General features: G+C 34.0%; 3 protein-coding genes across 3 annotated transcripts; 2 read left to right on the forward strand and 1 right to left on the reverse strand.

The window, feature by feature from the left end:
- The first annotated feature begins 1,046 nt into the window (after positions 1-1,046).
- On the forward strand, positions 1,047-3,784 carry LOC117788333 (ubiquitin-conjugating enzyme E2-22 kDa). Its single transcript, XM_034627072.1, has 3 exons — positions 1,047-1,422; positions 1,621-1,773; positions 2,694-3,784. The coding sequence occupies exons 1-3, from the start codon at positions 1,360-1,362 to the stop codon at positions 3,075-3,077; spliced, it is 600 nt and encodes a 199-aa protein (XP_034482963.1). The 5' UTR covers positions 1,047-1,359; the 3' UTR covers positions 3,078-3,784.
- A 642-nt stretch (positions 3,785-4,426) lies between these two features.
- Positions 4,427-5,140, forward strand: LOC117786744. Its single transcript, XM_034625104.1, has 3 exons — positions 4,427-4,489; positions 4,546-4,698; positions 4,754-5,140. Exons 1-3 carry the CDS (start codon positions 4,427-4,429, stop codon positions 5,090-5,092), a joined length of 555 nt encoding a protein of 184 aa, XP_034480995.1. The 3' UTR covers positions 5,093-5,140.
- A 268-nt stretch (positions 5,141-5,408) lies between these two features.
- On the reverse strand, positions 5,409-18,760 carry LOC117788813 (uncharacterized protein KIAA1841 homolog). The gene is made up of 5 exons (XM_034627683.1): positions 17,956-18,760; positions 8,561-9,518; positions 7,336-7,558; positions 7,061-7,274; positions 5,409-5,999 (listed from the first exon to the last, which is right to left on the reverse strand). The coding sequence occupies exons 1-5, from the start codon at positions 18,675-18,677 to the stop codon at positions 5,603-5,605; spliced, it is 2,514 nt and encodes an 837-aa protein (XP_034483574.1). The 5' UTR covers positions 18,678-18,760; the 3' UTR covers positions 5,409-5,602.
- Between the last annotated feature and the right edge of the window lie 158 nt (positions 18,761-18,918).

An 18,918-nucleotide genomic window follows, 5' to 3' on the forward strand; every position in this document is an offset into this window, starting at 1 on the left:
AGTATTTTATGTATGTATGTATGATTCGCATAATTACCGATCTCTATGTATTATTTTGGCGATGTTACCATGCGGCCCACCCCATAGTTTTTTGTTTGTTTTTTGTTTATAATATCTAAAACGAGTTTTGAATTAGCGAACGTAAGTAAAAACGGTTGCCAAGGCGTAATAGAAGTATCTACCTGAGGTCAGATGAAGTTTATTTGGTATGTATATTCAAGGGATCATGTTGAGACCTTGATCATGTTGTGGAAAAATACCTTGAAATTTTGCGGCTTACATTTAGATGAAGGCTTGTTGCAATAAAAAACAAGTCAGCAAACAAAAATGTATATAGTTTTCACATGCTACGTAAATTGCGCCCACTTTTTAAATAGTATATTTCGTTTTTTACAGTGCTGCCAACTAACGAGAGAAAAATGGCAAAACTGAAGCTAAAAACGCTGTGGCAGCCTTACATCCCAGTAAAATACCGATAGCTTGGACGTCTGGCAGCCTTCCTATTCAATATAGTGCGAACAATCTAAAAATGCCCGCGCGATTTAAAAATTGAACAAGAAAATTGTTTAGAGTAGCAATAGAAGCAACTATGACAAATCCAATGAAATTCGAAACTATGTAAAATATGGGCGAAAGATTCTGTTAAGGTTTGAAGTTTGTCAACCCCTTGGGGGATTCTAAAATAGTTATAAGAAATTCGACAAAATTCTTACAAAAATTTTGCAAATATTTTTAAAATTCGTTTAACAACGTGAGCCCTTCGGTTAACAGTAAATTAACATGAGCTTAACATAACAGTTTCACTTTGGTATTTGATGGGCACACTGCATAAAGGCGCGTTAGTTAAATAAAAAATAAAATATTTTAGCATATATTTCATTTTGTGGGTTTTGTTATAAGAATTGAATTAATTACACAAACATAATTCGAAATTAGTTGAAATAAAGGTGACTATTTAGGGCGTAAGTGGGCTGCCAACTTGTTTTGTTTTGCGACATAACTATTAAAACAAGTTGGCAGCTCAAATTTTGATAACTATATTAAATACAACTCTAATGTCAGTTTAATAAAATTGAAATACTTTTAAGCGTTTAATATTGTTTTTGTGTGCTGCCGCAACTTAGTTTTCATACAAAAAGATCTAATAAATAATTTCACCGAACCGTCAGGGAAGCCGCGCGTTATTTACGCAACAATAGAACTAGCCAAATCAACAATAACAACAACAACAACTGCAGCAGCAACCAGAGGCAGAGGCAGAAGAAGAAGAAGAATATCAACGATAAAACAACAACAATAAGAACAAGAACGAACGAATAACAAGAAGACGGACACAAGGCACACAAAAATCTCACAATCATGGCGAACATGGCAGTATCACGTATCAAGCGCGAATTCAAAGAAGTAATGCGCAGCGAGGAGGTGAGTCTACCCTGCATGCAGGGTATAAAGGGTATAAATACTACATAGGGGCATACCCTATGAGTCGATTATGTGTCAAGTTTCAAGGACTTGCGTCGGACTTTGATTGCCATTTTTGGCGCCAGTTTGTAAACAAGTCAATGAATTGCATATTTATTTGTTTGCAACAAATTAATTCTGCTGCTTATTTTTGAATAGATTGTGCAGTGCTCGATCAAAATTGAGTTGGTCAACGACAGCTGGACAGAGTTGCGCGGCGAGATTGCCGGTCCGCCCGACACGCCCTACGAGGGCGGCAAGTTTGTGCTGGAAATCAAAGTACCCGAAACATATCCTTTCAATCCACCCAAAGTAAGTCAACGAAGAGTCTAGTTAAATCTTTAGGTTCAGACTGTGTCACAGCACGTCACAGCAATGTGACAGCATGCAAAACTGTGCATATCGTTACACAGACTTGTGACGCTTTGTGACGACTCCTCTAAGATTGCTAACAGTCCGTCAAGTATGTGTTTTGACAACAAAATCGGATTTTATGTTCAAAATTACGCGACATACTGTATGTCCTAATATACAGTGGCTCACTGCTTATTTGACCCACTACAATTTTTTCTGTTCTATTTATTTATTTAATTTCGTACTTTTTTCGGTTCCGATATATTTAAAAAATTTATTTACAAATCTGCCTTCAAATTTTATTTATCTGCTTATCTTTTAAAAATAAATTCATTTAAAATCTGCAATATTTAAGAGTAGTGTATCAAATAAGCTGGCAGCCACTGTATGTCTATATACGGGAAATCATGAATTTTTTTGATAAAATAGAATAGAATTTGTCATAAAAAGTAATTGTTTATTTAAAAAGAGTTAAAAAAATTTTTTTTATAAAAATCCAAAATTAATTAAGCATTGTTTCTGTTTTAAATTAATTACTTGACCATACAAATTTTATTTGAAAAAAAAAAAAAAACATTTTGGTATCTTATTTAGCTCTTATTTTGTTATAGTCAAGGCTGCAAACCACAAAATTTTTGTTAAAGGTTCGGTTCGGCGGCAAATGTTTAGATTGTTAAATTTTTTAAATTAAATACTTGACTCTACCAATTTCACAAATGCAACTTGAAAAGAAAAACCTTGTCTTGGTTTCCTATTTAGTTTTTAGAATAAGTTTAGAAAAAAAAAAACTAAATAATGAATAACTAAATTGCTTGCGAAACAATTTATTATTGATTATGTTATACAATATGTTATTAATTGAACTTGTTGACTTGCAGGTTCGCTTTATCACCCGCATTTGGCATCCGAATATTTCGTCAGTGACTGGCGCCATTTGCCTGGACATTCTAAAGGACAATTGGGCAGCGGCGATGACGTTGCGAACTGTGTTATTATCGCTGCAGGCTCTGTTGGCCGCTGCCGAGCCGGATGATCCGCAGGATGCGGTGGTCGCCTATCAGTTCAAGGACAAGCACGAACTGTTTCTGCTCACTGCCAAGCACTGGACAAATGCCTATGCTGGTGGACCGCACACGTTTCCCGATTGTGATTCAAAGATACAGCGCCTCAAGGATATGGGCATCGATGAGCATGATGCACGGGCTGTGCTCTCCAAAGAGAATTGGAATCTGGAGAAGGCCACAGAGTGTCTATTCAGTTAGCTTTACAGCAGCAGCAGCAACATCACAACAACAGCAACAGCAACAATACAACAGCAGCAACCACAACAATATAATAGAAAATTCTATAATTCACTTAAATGAAACATACAAAATACAATCCAAAATTCTAGTAAACAGCTGCCGCAGCAAGCCACAATCAATCAATCAACAACAACAACAACAAAAACAACAGCGTGCAACATGCAACAATGTTTAATTCAAAATAATTCAATTTAGCAAACTCTGACTTTATTTATTGAAATTTTATTATTATTCTTGCTTTTTTTTTGTTTGTTAACATTTCATTTCAAAATTCATTTGCTGTGTGTAATTTAAGTTTTTTTCAACCGCAACAACTGCTGACTTAAACTGGCTCTCACTTTTATCCAGCTTTTTTCCCCCAAACATTTTCTTCACATCCTTGAAAAATTCTATCATTTTTGCCATAAACAAATCTTTTCGTTTATATTTATAGAATAAAAAAAGTGAGTGCCAGTTTAGGCCACAATTGTTCTTATTATTTTTGGAGTGCAGCTACATATATATATAAACGGATATATATATATATATATATATCTGTTTATTGTGTTTTGCGTATTCCTGCTACAGGTTGAGCCTAAGGCCTCCCCAAACATTTGAATATGTTATGTAATAGAACCCAGGGTTCCGTTTTGTGCATCCGCATTTATTGTTAAGCAAAAAAAAAACGAAGAAATTTCAGCACTTGAATTAATTATTTAAAAGAAATTTGTAATTGGTTTTAATTTATGTCAAAACGAAAGAAAACTGAAACAAAAAAAAAAATGATGGAAATTAATTTTAAAAGTTTTAAAAAATTGTCTATAATAAAAATCTTTGTAAATTGCGTTAAGTTAAATAATAAACAACTATTAAGAAATGCATACAAATAATGAATACACTATAGTGTAATTTAGTTGTATCTAAACTTTGATTAATTATATGGATTTTGATCAATATTTTTTACAAGCTCTACACTTTTACCTAGTAAAGAGGTGGTTTTTTTAAATTTCAGTATATTAGATATATCTTGCAATATAATTAAAAATCTGTCAATGCGTTAAATAACTAAATTTAAAAAAAAAAAAAACAGATTTCATATCACTACGTGCTATAAAAGTATATTGCATGTTCAAAAGTCGACCTATCGATGTTTATCGATGCTTTTACATCCCTTGCTTTTGGTACAGATTTATCAAACAATGGTCTCTCAACAATCTTAATTATAATTCGATTCTAGCATGTGATATTCGAATCATATTGTCAGCTATATAAGCATGTCAAATGCTTATATCCCACTGTACTCATTTCAATTCGAGAACTTCGGTAAAATGGTTTCGGTCTCAATTTTCTCAGGAATACTGTTGTATCTGTGTGTTGGCTGTGTTGCCAGGGTAAGTTCAATTGAGGATAATGGATATTTCATATTTTAATTTCGATTTTAAAATAGCGAAACTGGAAGATTGAAATACTAAGCATAACAACTAAATCATCAGATGAGAATCTATTGAATGTCCACCTACATGTTGATCAAGCCGCTTTAATTAAAACGAGTTTTTCGGGAACTTTTGATGTAAAGTTCGATACGGATGACAAAACTATGGTGAGTGGGGATTAATTAATAATTGTTTTTGGACCTATATTTTAATTTAAAACAGATTGAAGTGATTGCTTTATACAGCGTTAGCGGCAGAGAAGAGGACTATCGTCGAAATCCCTATCAAGTGCCAAAAATGACATTAACAGAATTCATCGATACCTATTGGAATGAACTGATCTATCCGACTTTGCGTCCATGCTCGAATTTCCAGGAGTTTGAAGGGAAATTTGTGCCACCATTCCCAAGAAAGTCCTATATAATGAATCAGTGTGAGCTTACTGGCGACGGATCTCCAGATATATTACCTATAGGGTACTATAAAGTGTTGATACTGTTGAGTGGACAAGCTGAGCTTAACGTTACCCTTACTTTAAAGTTGACACCAAAGTATATTTGATTAATACGAAAACTGTTCTACAATACTATATTGATCTGATTTGGTTTTTTCCCAATCAATGCAACAATTGTTGGATCGTTAGTTAATTTTTAATTTAAAGCCAATTGATTTGAAAAATGAGAAATTTAATAAAATTATAAAATTAATAATCAAATATTAAATATTTATAATTGCATGAATGACTTTTTGTGAGTGACATTTTAGATTAATTTCCGGTATATTATCCGATCTGATTGGACAGTCGTAGCAAATTTTCCATTTTGCTTAGCCTCACTAGCGTGGACTATGCAAAATAATTTAGACAGTAATACAACAATTTAAAGGACATTTACGAGTTATAATTAGACTAAAACTTTGGATAGCTATATAGATTTAAAGTATTCTACATATTTGAACAATTTTGTTGTCGACTCTTTGTCGTGTGTTTTGTTGCACAGTGTTGTGATATACTTTCATACTAATTCTCTAATTATTGTGTACTACAATTGCTCTAAGTATTTCTTCCATTGTCTACTTGTGTTTCTGCTTGGACAACAGTGAGGCACCTGAACCACATGCCATGCCACCAACTGTGGCGCCTCCAGCGTTGTACAGATTCTGATTGCTGCTGCTGTTGCTGCCAAGAGCAGCGCAACTGTTGCCACCTCCAAGATTGTTGGCGTTCCCAGTTTGCATGTTGTGATTGCTGTGACGTTGCTTCAACATCTCCTTCCACTCGGACTCGAGACGCACATAGGTGCCACCCAAGGGTTGCGCATTGCTCACCAGATTCTGATCGGAGCCCGTTTTCTTCGTCACATAGCTGGTCACCTGTTTCATAATCTTCTCCTCAAAGTCACGCTGATGATCCTGATTGCTGCGCGCCGACAGCTCACCGGACCAGAAGCGACCCGAGACAGCAGTGGGTCTAGAAAAAATGGATTTGTAAAAATATGGTTCTAAGAATTTTAATCAAAGAAATGCGTCTAGAACATAAAATTCGTAGAAAAAATATTCTGATTTAAAGAGCATTTCAAATAATTTTAGAAATCCTAATATTTTCAAAACTATAAAAAATAAGTAGAAGAATAAATGTTCTTAAATACTCAAGACAACAATTAAAAAAAAAAACTAGTCGGAAATGCTATAGTCGAGATCCCAACCATAGGATACCCGTTACTTACTTCAATATATATAAAAGAACTTTAAAGAATTTACTTGTATTACTTTAAAAACATTATATCGCCATAACTGCTGTTCTGCTGATCCGATCTTGATGAAATTCAGTGGGATAATTAATAATACTAATTAAAAACTGTGGGAGTGGTGGTCTTTCGCGATTTGCGGGGGCGGAGGGGGGCGTGGATAAATTTAAAACAAAACTTGATTTGCGTGGGGTAAATAGAAATCTCTGTGCCAAATTTGGTTGCTCTATCTCTTATGGTCTCTGAGATCTTGGCGTTCACACAGACGGACAGACGGACGGACAAACGGACAGGCACACATGGCTATATCGACTCGGCTATTGATGTATATCAAGAATATATATACTTTATGGTGTTGGAGATGCCCCTTTCTCCCTGTTACATACATTTCAACGAACACAATATACCCTTAAACTTATTTTTTAAGTAACGGGTACAAAAATGAGGCAGTTTTTCTTTTATTTTTGATATATAACATTTTTTCCTGGCTTGGATATTTTTATAAATATTCCACTTAATAGGTTTTTTTTTGCAAGAGTGGGACTCGAACCTGAGCTTCTTTTTAAACTGAAGCGAAGACTATAATAAAAGCGCCACTACTACTTTCACTTGAAAATATTACAAAGTCATATTATCCATTATGACAATTTAATATTTTTATTCTCATGTTAAATATTCTTGGTAATAATAATTTTGTCTTTAAATAGACTTATTTTAAGAACAAAATATGTAAGTTGAATGCTCTGGATTTTAGAAGCTGGTCTGTTTTTTCTTTACAACTCACCGCTTGCGCTTCTTCTTTCCACGCGTCTTTCGAGGCGGCGGACGATGATCGGATTCACAGCCATCGCTGCTGGAGGTGAACTCGTCATCCATCAGTGTATTGCGTATGCGTGGACGCAGACTACGTGCATCCTCCGAGCTGGTCGAAGTCGTCTCCGACTCGGTGCTGGTGTCAACTTCATAGCGACAACGTCGACTAACCCGATGATTGGTCACTGTGCATTATAATGAATTTCAACTAGGCTTAAGAATAATATTCCTAAGGAATAAACTCACTGTCCATGCAGAGCTGAGGAAGCAATCCCTGGCGACAACGTTGCGGCGTCAATGAGATGCCCAACCAATTCGGACTGATCTCACCGGCAGCTGCCAATTCCTGCATATGCAAAGGCGGCTGCTCACAGAGCGCATAATTCTCGCCCACCAGCTGGGCAATGGTGAGTATAGCACGCTCCCGATCTGTGTCCACCAGCACGCTGTGCTCACGGAACTGACAGCCCTGAGGAGGTACATTAATTTAGGATTAGGAGCTGATCTTAAAAGTAAATGATCTTTGAAATAGAAGCTCTTGAAAGTAGATGATATTAAAAGTAAAAGATCTTAAAAGTAGATGATCTTAACAGTAAATGATCTTAGAAGTAGATGATCTTTAAAGTATATGATCTTCTCAGTAAATGATCTTAACAGTAGATGATCCTAAAAATAAAGAATCTTAACAGTAGATGATCTTAGCATATGATATTACAGGAGACTATCTTAAAAGTAGATGATCTTAACAGTAAATGATCTTAGAAGTAGATGATCTTTAAAGTAGATGATCTTCTCAAAAGAAGATCTTAAAAGTAGATGATCCTAAAAGTAAATAATCTTAACAGTAGATGATCTTACAAGCATATGATATTACAGGAGACTATCTTAAAAGAAGATGATCTTAACAGTAAATGATCTTAAGAGTTGATGATCTTAAAAGCAGATGATTTTAAAAGAAAATGATCTTAACAGTAGATGATCTTAGAAGTAGATAATCATTAGTGATGATATTTAAAATAGAATATCTTAAAATAAATGATCTTAACAGTAGATGATCCTAAAAGTAAATAATCTTAACAGTAGATGATCTTACGAGCATATGATCTTAACAGTAGACTATCTTAAAAGTAGATGATCTTAACAGTAAATGATCTAGAAGTAGATGATCTTTAAAGTAGATGATCTTCTCAGTAAATAATCTTAACAGTTGATGATCTGAAAAGCAGATGATTTTAAAAGAAAATGATCTTAACAGTAGATGATCTTAGAAGTAGATAATCATTAGTAATGATATTTAAAATAGAAGATCTTAAAATAAATGATCTTAAAAGTAGACGATCCTAAAAGTCAATAATCTTAACAGTTGATGATCTTACAAACAGTAGATTATCTTAAAAGTTGATGATCTTAAAAGTAGATGATCTTAACAGTAGATGATCGTTAAACTAAATGATCTTAATCAGATTCTCACATTTGGTCCCGGCAACGTTTCATAGCGAAAAGCCTGCTGATTGCAACAGGCATAGCGTCCAGCGGGTCCGGCCATGCGTCCCTCCACCTCGGGTCCCAGAAAGTTGGGCGGCTCTGGATGATAACGACACCAGTTCATTTGATAAACCGGAAAATGCGCCTCACACGAGCAGCAATAAAGATAGTGACAATGTCCCCAGAGTTTCCAGTAGACCTTGCGCCAGGACTTCAACTCCTTGAACAGCTGCAACACATAGACATTGAGATCCCAATTGGTGTCCCTCACATGCGAGCTAATCAGCTGTCCCCAACGATTGAGTCGGATATTGCTGGGTATACAATTCACATAGGATTTCATGGTGTTGGTCACACAGCGACAACAACGCACGCAACGAAAGAGTCCGGAAATGCTGTAGAAATGTCCACGCAACACTTCCGCATCCGGTTCACATAGACTCTGTATTAGCTTGGTCCACAAACGTGGCGTTACACGCTCCTTCTTATCCCGCACCATCTCCAGCTCCAGATTGGTGAACATCGCAGCCAGACGACTGACCAGAGCATCATTTAAACACGATAGATTCGTGGAAGTGCGCACCACTTCACTCAAATGGGCGTGGCAAAAGGACAGACACTCCAGAAGCAATGGTTCCATTTGCAGAAAGCTGGCCGAGACCAAAATGGGCACCACATTGTTGCCATCCAGTTGTGGACCAGTCGCAAAGTTGCTCTGTCCCGGCGCCTGCAATTCGTGACTTGTTGCACTGTGCTTGATCCACTTCATCAGCCAGTCAAAGATCTGTATGTCACAGTGCACCGATATATCCATTTCCTCCAGTCTCTGGCCAGCTGTCACATCCGCAAAATAACCCATCTTGCTGATCAGCAGACTCTGCGGACAGCTAAAGTCACGGGACGTGTTCTTCACCTCATCGCAGACGTGTATGACGACCTCGGGTCTAAAAATATATATATTAAACAGGGATTAAAGCCAATATCGATATCGTAACCTTTAACCGGTTCAAATTGGTAATCGTAGCTGGAACCATAACCGATATTAAATTATAACTTGTATATTATATTTTTCTATATACATAAATCTCTTTGTTCAATTGACTGAGCATTGTACAGGCCAAACGGCTCAAGATATAAGTTTGAAATTTGACCACAACACAGATATGAGAAATTCATCAGCATTTCGTAAAATTTGACCTGCAAATTCGTTCAAATCGAGGTCAAAGTTCGCGTTTAGTACCTAGGTGGCGCAGAGAATGGTGTATTGACTTAAGCCCAAGAGGTTCGCGGTTCGAGTCCCAGGTCAGTCAAGGTTTCATTTTTATTGTTTATTTTATTATAAAAATTAAACTTAATATTTATAATACTTTCAGTAAATCTCTGGTTCAGAGATCTAATGTGCTAACATCATAAATTTAGAACTAAACTAAACTAAAAAAATAAGTCAAGATGCCAGCTTTAAGAATTTTTGACGGGGTTCATTTGACATAAATAAATATGTTAAGCACTCTTGACTCTTTATTATAATAATATTACAAATCTTTCAATGCGTTAAATAACTAAATTTAAAATAAAATTCTAGATTTTTTTACATAACTGCGTTCTATAAAAGTATATTGCATGTTTAAAAGTCGACTCATCGATGTTTATCGATGCTTTTACATTACTTGCTATTGGTACAGATTTATCAAACAATGGTCACTCAACAATCTTAATTATAATTTGATTCTAGCATGTGATATTCGAATAATATTGTCAGCTATATAAGCATGTCAAATGCTTATATCCCACTGTACTCATTTCAATTCGAGAACTTCGGTAAAATGGTTTCGGTCTCAATTTTCTCAGGAATACTGTTGTATCTGTGTGTTGGCTGTGTTGCTAGGGTAAGTTCAATTGAGGATGATGGATATTTCATATTTTTAATTTCGTTCTTAAAATAGCGAACCTGGAAGTATGAAATGCTTGCTGTAACAGCTAAATCATCAGATGAGAATCTATTTAATGTCAATCTACATGTTGATCAAGCCGCTTTAATTAAAACGAGTTTTTCGGGAACATTTGATCTAAAGTTCGATACCGATGACACAACTATGGTGAGTGGGGATTAATTAATAATTGTTTTTGGACCTATATTTTAATTTAAAACAGATTGAAGGGATTACTTTATACAGCGTTAGCGGCAGAGATGAGGACTATCGTCGGAATCCCTATCAAGTGCCAAAAATGACACTAACAGAATGCGTCGATACCTATTGGAATGATCTGATCTATCCGAATATGGCCTCATGTTCGAATTTTCCGAAATTTGATGGAAAATTTATGCCACCATTCCCAAGAAAGTCCTATACACTAAATGACTGTGAGTTCACTGGAGATGGAATTCCCGATGTTTTACCAATGGGGTACTATAAATTGTTGATACAGATGAGTGGACAAGTTGAGCTTAATATTACCTTTATTTTAAAGTTGACACCAAAATATGTTTAATTAATCCGATAACTGTTCTATAACACCTATTGATCTGATTGGGTTTTTCTGGGTTTATCCCAATCCATGCAACAAATGTTGAATTATTAAATAAATAAATAATAAACAAGAAAAATAAATCCTTAAAAAATTATTTCCATCCGTCAGTTTCAATAACATGTCTTTGAATATTAAATTATCGGACAGCTGTACCAAATTTTCCATATTAATAGTCGTATGTATTTTTCTTATTATAAAAATTGTAACTGAATTTTTTTATCACCTTCCGTAAATCCCTGGGTCAGAGATCTTAACATATCTTAACATACTTAAAACTAAAATTAACGGATTGATTTGACATAAATAAATACGTCATGTACTCTTGACTCTTCTTTAAATTACCAAGTTTCAATAGACGGTATATTTGTTGTTTATTAGTAGATATGTCTTGCAATATATAATTAAAAATGTGTTAAAGCGTTAGATAACTAAATTTAATCAGATTTTATTTCACTGCGTGCTATAAAAGTATATTGCATGTTTAAAAGTCGACTCATCGATGCTTATCGGTGCCTTTACATCCCTTGCTTTTGGTACAGATTTATCAATCAATGGTCTCTCAACAATCTTAATTATAATTCGATTCTAGCATGTGATATTCGAATCATATTGTCAGCTATATAAGCATGTCAAATGCTTATATCCAACTGTACTCTAGAATTTTAATTCGAGAACTTCGGTAAAATGGTTTCGGTCTCAATTTTCTCAGGAATACTGTTGTATCTGTGTGTTGGCTGTGTTGCCAGGGTAAGTTCAATTAAGGATGTTGGATATTTCATATTTCAAATTTCGTTCTTAAAATAGCGAACCTGGAAGTATGAAATGCTTACTGCATCCGCTAAATCATCAGATGATAATCAATTGAATGCCAGTCTACATATTGATCAAAGCTCTTTCATTAAAACGCGTTTTTCGGCAATTTTTGATCTAAAGTTCGATACCGATGACACAACTATGGTGAGTCAAATAAAAAATTAAAAATTAATTTTATTAGTTAAATAAATAATTGTCTTTTGACCTATATTTTAATTTAAAACAGATAGAAGTGATTGGTTTTCATGGCGTTAGCGGCAGAGATGAGGACTACCGTGAGTTACTCTACCAGGTGCCAAAAATGACATTATCAGAATTCATCGATAGCTATTGGAATGAGCTGGTCCATCCGAATGTGGGCTCATGTTCGAACTTTCCGAAATTTGATGGAAAATTTGTGTCACCATTCCCAAGAAAGACATATATACTAAATGACTGTGAGTTCACTGGAGATGGAATTCCCGATATTTTACCCATAGGGTACTATAAATTGTTGATACAGATAAGAGGACAAGTTGAGCTTAACATTAACTTTATTTTTAAGTTGACAACAAAATATGTATGATTAATACTAAAACTATGGATCTGATTGGGTTTTTCTTGGTTTTCCCCAATCCATGCAATAAATGTTGGATCGCTTAATAATTTTTTGAATATCCCCAGACTTCTCTTACGTTTTTTATCTTTACAGTTTTTATTTTAAATTTGTATAATTTTATTTTAGTTCAAAAACATAGAAAAAATGTTTATTTGAAATTTTAAATTAATCTTAGTGTCAATGGTGAAGTATAAATAAAAAAAAAGGGACAATGAGGGGGAAAGTATAGAAAAATTGATAGTGAGGGGCAATAAATCGAATTTTTTAAATGAATAAAATATTGGTGCAGAATCAATTAAGAGGCCAAATAATGATCAAAATGGCATTCCGCAGGAAAATCGGATACATCTTTGCAAAGTTATGACAGTTTGAAGTTTTTGAAAAAGTATCAAGGGGTGATTTAGAAAAATTTACAGTGAGGGGCAAAAAATCGAATTTTTCAAATGAATAAAACATTGATGCAGAATCAATGTAGAGGCCAAATAATGATCAAAATGGTATTCCGTATGAAAATCGGTCTAGTTTTGGCAAAGTAATGAAAGATTGAAGTTTTTGAAAAAGTGTAAAGGGGTAAGTATGGAAAAAATGGACAGTGAGTGGCAAAATATCGAATTTTTTAAATAAATAATATTTTGATGCAGAATCAAAGAAGAGGCCAAATATTGATCAAAATGGTATTCCGCATGAAAATCGGTCTAATTTAAAGTTATGAAAGATTGAAGTTTTTGAAAAAGTGTAAAGGGGTAAGTATGGAAAAAATGGACAGTGAGTGGCAAAATATCGAATTTTTTAAATAAATAATATTTTGATGCAGAATCAAAGAAGAGGCCAAATAATGATCAAAATGGTATTCCGCATGAAAATCGGTCTAGTTTTGGCAAAGTTATGAAAGATTGAAGTTTTTGAAAAAGTGTAAAGGGGTAAGTATGGAAAAAATGGACAGTGAGTGGCAAAATATCGAATTTTTTAAATAAATAATATTTTGATGCAGAATCAAAGAAGAGGCCAAATATTGATCAAAATGGTATTCCGCATGAAAATCGGTCTAGTTTTGGCAAAGTTATGAAAGATTGAAGTTTTTGAAAAAGTGTAAAGGGGTAAGTATGGAAAAAATGGACAGTGAGTGGCAAAATATCGAATTTTTTAAATAAATAATATTTTGATGCAGAATCAAAGAAGAGGCCAAATAATGATCAAAATGGTATTCCGCATGAAAATCGGTTAAGTTTTCGCAAAGTTATGCCAGTTTGAAGTTTTTGAAAAAGTGTAAAGGGGTAAGTATGGAAAAAATGGACAGTGAGTGAAAAATATTGAATTTTTTAAATAAATAATATTTTGATGCAGAATCAAAGCAGAGGCCAAATAATGATCAAAATGGTATTCCGCATGAAAATCGGTCTAGTTTTGGCAAAGTAATGAAAGATTGAAGTTTTTGAAAAAGTGTAAAGGGGTAAGTATGGAAAAAATGGACAGTGAGTGAAAAATATTGAATTTTTTAAATAAATAATATTTTGATACAGAATCAAAGAAGAGGCCAAATAATGATCAAAATGGTATTCCGCATGAAAATCGGTCGAGTTTTGGCAAAGTTATAAAAGATTGAAGTTTTTGAAAAAGTGTAAAGGGGTAAGTATGGAAAAAATGGACAGTGAGTGAAAAATATTGAATTTTTTAAATAAATAATATTTTGATGCAGAATCAAAGCAGAGGCCAAATAATGATCAAAATGGTATTCCGCATGAAAATCGGTCTAGTTTTGGCAAAGTAATGAAAGATTGAAGTTTTTGAAAAAGTGTAAAGGGGTAAGTATGGAAAAAATGGACAGTGAGTGAAATATATTGAATTTTTTAAATAAATAATATTTTGATGCAGAATCAAAGCAGAGGCCAAATAATGATCAAAATGGTATTCCGCATGAAAATCGGTCTAGTTTTGGCAAAGTTATAAAAGATTGAAGTTTTTGAAAAAGTGTAAAGGGGTAAGTATGGAAAAAATGGACAGTGAGTGAAAAATATTGAATTTTTTAAATAAATAATATTTTGATGCAGAATCAAAGAAGAGGCCAAATAATGATCAAAATGGTATTCCGCATGAAAATCGGTCGAGTTTTGGCAAAGTTATAAAGATTGAAGTTTTGAAAAGTGTAAAGGGGTAAGTATGGAAAAATGGACAGTGAGTGAAAATATTGAATTTTTAAATAAATAATATTTTGATGCAGAATCAAAGAAGAGGCCAAATAATGATCAAAATGGTATTCCGCATGAAAATCGGTCGAGTTTTGGCAAAGTTATAAAAGATTGAAGTTTTGAAAAAGTGTAAAGGGTAAGTATGGAAAAATGGACAGTGAGTGAAAATATTGAATTTTTAAATAAATAATATTTTGATGCAGAATCAAAGCAGAGGCCAAATAATGATCAAAATGGTATTCCGCATGAAAATCGGTCTAGTTTTGGCAAAGTAATGAAAGATTGAAGTTTTGAAAAGTGTAAAGGGTAAGTATGGAAAAAATGGACAGTGAGTGAAAAATATTGAATTTTTTAAATAAATAATATTTTGATGCAGAATCAAAGCAGAGGCCAAATAATGATCAAAATGGTATTCCGCATGAAAATCGGTCTAGTTTTGGCAAAGTAATGAAAGATTGAAGTTTTTGAAAAAGTGTAAAGGGGTAAGTATGGAAAAAATGGACAGTGAGTGAAAAATATTGAATTTTTTAAATAAATAATATTTTGATGCAGAATTAAAGAAGAGGCCAAATAATAATTAAAATGGTATTCCGCATGAAAATCGGTCTAGTTTTGGCAAAGTTATGAAAGATTGAAGTTTTGAAAAGAGTCAAGGGTAAGTATGGAAAAATGGACAGTGAGTGGCAAAATATCGAATTTTTTAAATAAATAATATTTTGATGCAGAATTAAAGAAGAGGCCAAATAATAATTAAAATGGTATTCCGCATGAAAATCGGTCTAGTTTTGGCAAAGTTATGAAAGATTGAAGTTTTTGAAAAAGAGTCAAGGGGTAAGTATGGAAAAAATGGACAGTGAGTGGCAAAATATCGAATTTTTTAAATAAATAATATTTTGATGCAGAATTAAAGAAGAGGCCAAATAATGATCAAAATGGTATTCCGTATGAAAATCGGTTGAGTTTTGGCAAAGTTATGAAAGATTGAAGTTTTTGAAAAAGTGTAAAGGGGTAAGTATGGAAAAAATGGACAGTGAGTGGCAAAATATCGAATTTTTTAAATAAATAATATTTTGATGCAGAATCAAAGAAGAGGCCAAATATTGATCAAAATGGTATTCCGCATGAAAATCGGTCTAATTTAAAGTTATGAAAGATTGAAGTTTTGAAAAAGTGTAAAGGGTAAGTATGGAAAAATGGACAGTGAGTGAAAATATTGAATTTTAAATAAATAATATTTTGATGCAGAATCAAAGAAGAGGCCAAATAATGATCAAAATGGTATTCCGCATGAAAATCGGTCTAGTTTTGCAAAGTTATGAAAGATTGAAGTTTTGAAAAAGTGTAAAGGTAAGTATGGAAAAATGGACAGTGAGTGGCAAAATATCGAATTTTTAAATAAATAATATTTTGATGCAGAATCAAAGAAGAGGCCAAATAATGATCAAAATGGTATTCCGCATGAAAATCGGTCTAGTTTTGGCAAAGTTATGAAAGATTGAAGTTTTGAAAAGTGTAAAGGGTAAGTATGGAAAAATGGACAGTGAGTGGCAAAATATCGAATTTTAAATAAATAATATTTTGATGCAGAATCAAAGAAGAGGCCAAATATTGATCAAAATGGTATTCCGCATGAAAATCGGTCTAGTTTTGGCAAAGTTATGAAAGATTGAAGTTTTGAAAAGTGTAAAGGGTAAGTATGGAAAAATGGACAGTGAGTGGCAAAATATCGAATTTTTTAAATAAATAATATTTTGATGCAGAATCAAAGAAGAGGCCAAATAATGATCAAAATGGTATTCCGCATGAAAATCGGTCGAGTTTTGGCAAAGTTATAAAAGATTGAAGTTTTTGAAAAAGTGTAAAGGGGTAAGTATGGAAAAAATGGACAGTGAGTGAAAATATTGAATTTTAAATAAATAATATTTTGATGCAGAATCAAAGCAGAGGCCAAATAATGATCAAAATGGTATTCCGCATGAAAATCGGTCTAGTTTTGGCAAAGTAATGAAAGATTGAAGTTTTGAAAAGTGTAAAGGGTAAGTATGGAAAAATGGACAGTGAGTGAAAAATATTGAATTTTTAAATAAATAATATTTTGATGCAGAATTAAAGAAGAGGCCAAATAATAATTAAAATGGTATTCCGCATGAAAATCGGTCTAGTTTTGGCAAAGTTATGAAAGATTGAAGTTTTTGAAAAAGTGTAAAGGGGTAAGTATGGAAAAAATGGACAGTGAGTGGCAAAATATCGAATTTTTTAAATAAATAATATTTTGATGCAGAATCAAAGAAGAGGCCAAATAATGATCAAAATGGTATTCCGCATGAAAATCGGTTAAGTTTTCGCAAAGTTATGCCAGTTTGAAGTTTTTGAAAAAGAGTCAAGGGGTAAGTATGGAAAAAATGGACAGTGAGTGGCAAAATATCGAATTTTTTAAATAAATAATATTTTGATGCAGAATTAAAGAAGAGGCCAAATATTGATCAAAATGGTATTCCGCATGAAAATCGGTCTAGTTTTGGCAAAGTTATGAAAGATTGAAGTTTTTGAATAAGTGTAAAGGGGTAAGTATGGAAAAAATAGACAGTGAGTGGCAAAATATCGAATTTTTTAAATAAATAATATTTTGATGCAGAATTAAAGAAGAGGCCAAATAATAATTCAAATGGTATTCCGCATGAAAATCGGTCTAGTTTTGGCAAAGTTATGAAAGATTGAAGTTTTTGAAAAAGTGTAAAGGGGTAAGTATGGAAAAAATGGACAGTGAGTGAAAAATATCGAATTTTTTAAATAAATAATATTTTGATGCAGAATCAAAGAAGAGGCCAAATATTGATCAAAATGGTATTCCGCATGAAAATCGGTCTAGTTTTGGCAAAGTTATGAAAGATTGAAGTTTTTGAAAAAGTATCAAGGGGTATGGAAAAAATTAACTGTGAGGAAAAAAAAATAAAAAGCTTAAAATGAATAAAACTTTGATGCAGAATCAATTTAGAGGTAAAATAATAATCAGATTGAAAAATGGTTTTGTTTTGTCAAAGCTATGACAGTTTCAAATTTTGGAAACAAAATTGACGGTGATAGAAATTATTGAAAACAATGGACAGTAAAGGAAAAAAATTGAATTCTGCTATTTTGCTAAAAGAAGTTGAAAATCGAGTTAATTTTATGGAATAAATAAATATAATCAAATAAAAATAAATAGAAATGTTTAATATATAAATTTCTCGGTAGTTTTTTAAGTATGGTACTTACTCCTTTTTCTCCTGTCGTGCATGTTTGCTGTCCTTGGCCAGCATCAAGGATTTGCGTCGTGCAGTGGGATTCGTTGATCCCTTGGCACTCGGCTCCTTGACCAAGGCACGCACCATGCCATTGGACTCATCCTTGACCAGCTGCTGCTCTCTGGGAGAGCTGACGCTATTGGAGCTGGATGAACCCATCTCAGTGTTGGACTTGGCAGCCACAACAGCTGTGGAACTGGAACTAGAACTGGAACTGGGCACTGCAAGCACCTCCTGTGCCTTTGACGACGGTTGTTGTTGCTGTTGCTTGGCCAGCTTGACGCGTCCAGTGTTGGTAAAGGCCACGGGCAACGGCAGCGGACATATAAATGACAAAACAGAATCCAAAACGCCCTCATTGATGACATAATCCAATTGCTCATTTAACTTCGGATGCAATCCACGTGCAGTGTGCACATGTGTGGAACGCATTGTGGATTTATGTTCCGTTAGCAGCAGACTGCTGCGACTGCTGTTCTCTCGACTGCCTCCCCCGCCCCCGCCACCTGCCGCTGCCGTGTGTCGATGCGGACGCTTCAATGCCAACAATTCATTAACTAAACGATTTTCAGCCAACGTATTAAAATCGAATTCATCCTTTTTGGCATTTCGCTTGGCAGCGACGCCAGCAGCGCTCTCTGCGGGCGGCACAGGCTCCCGTTGATGTGGTTTAATATCAGCTTTTGCAATCATCTCGTTAACGTGACATGAAAGTTTTAAAAATTCAAGAAAATCATTCAAAGTGATTTGAAAATCGGAACTCGTCGCTTGCTGTTGTTGTAATTGCTGCTGTTGTGGTTGTTGTTGTTGTGGTTGTTGTTGTTCATCGGCAGCTGCAGCGCCCTCTTCATCATTATTGTTTGCTTTTTCCATTTTATTGACACACTTTTGTTTGAAAATTCGCAAGCGTAAATAAATTTGCACTGTTTTCCGT

This window comes from Drosophila innubila (genome assembly GCF_004354385.1).
Source record: "Drosophila innubila isolate TH190305 chromosome 3L unlocalized genomic scaffold, UK_Dinn_1.0 0_D_3L, whole genome shotgun sequence".
In the NCBI taxonomy this organism is placed as follows: Eukaryota; Metazoa; Arthropoda; class Insecta; order Diptera; family Drosophilidae; genus Drosophila; species Drosophila innubila.

Bases quoted from the DNA above. Each gene is read 5' to 3' on its own strand.
- LOC117788333 (XM_034627072.1), top strand. From the start codon at position 1,360: ATGGCGAACATGGCAGTATCACGTATCAAGCGCGAATTCAAAGAAGTA. The intron at 1,423-1,620 runs GTGAGTCTACCC...ATTTTTGAATAG, and splicing joins AAGTAATGCGCAGCGAGGAG to ATTGTGCAGTGCTCGATCAA. The intron at 1,774-2,693 runs GTAAGTCAACGA...GTTGACTTGCAG, and splicing joins ATCCTTTCAATCCACCCAAA to GTTCGCTTTATCACCCGCAT.
- LOC117786744 (XM_034625104.1), top strand. From the start codon at position 4,427: ATGGTTTCGGTCTCAATTTTCTCAGGAATACTGTTGTATCTGTGTGTT. The intron at 4,490-4,545 runs GTAAGTTCAATT...ATTTTAAAATAG, and splicing joins GTGTTGGCTGTGTTGCCAGG to CGAAACTGGAAGATTGAAAT. The intron at 4,699-4,753 runs GTGAGTGGGGAT...AATTTAAAACAG, and splicing joins ATACGGATGACAAAACTATG to ATTGAAGTGATTGCTTTATA.
- LOC117788813 (XM_034627683.1), bottom strand. From the start codon at position 18,677: ATGATTGCAAAAGCTGATATTAAACCACATCAACGGGAGCCTGTGCCG. The intron at 7,559-8,560 runs GTGAGAATCTGA...GTACCTCCTCAG, and splicing joins AAACGTTGCCGGGACCAAAT to GGCTGTCAGTTCCGTGAGCA. The intron at 6,000-7,060 runs GTGAGTTGTAAA...CATTTTTTCTAG, and splicing joins GGAAAGAAGAAGCGCAAGCG to ACCCACTGCTGTCTCGGGTC.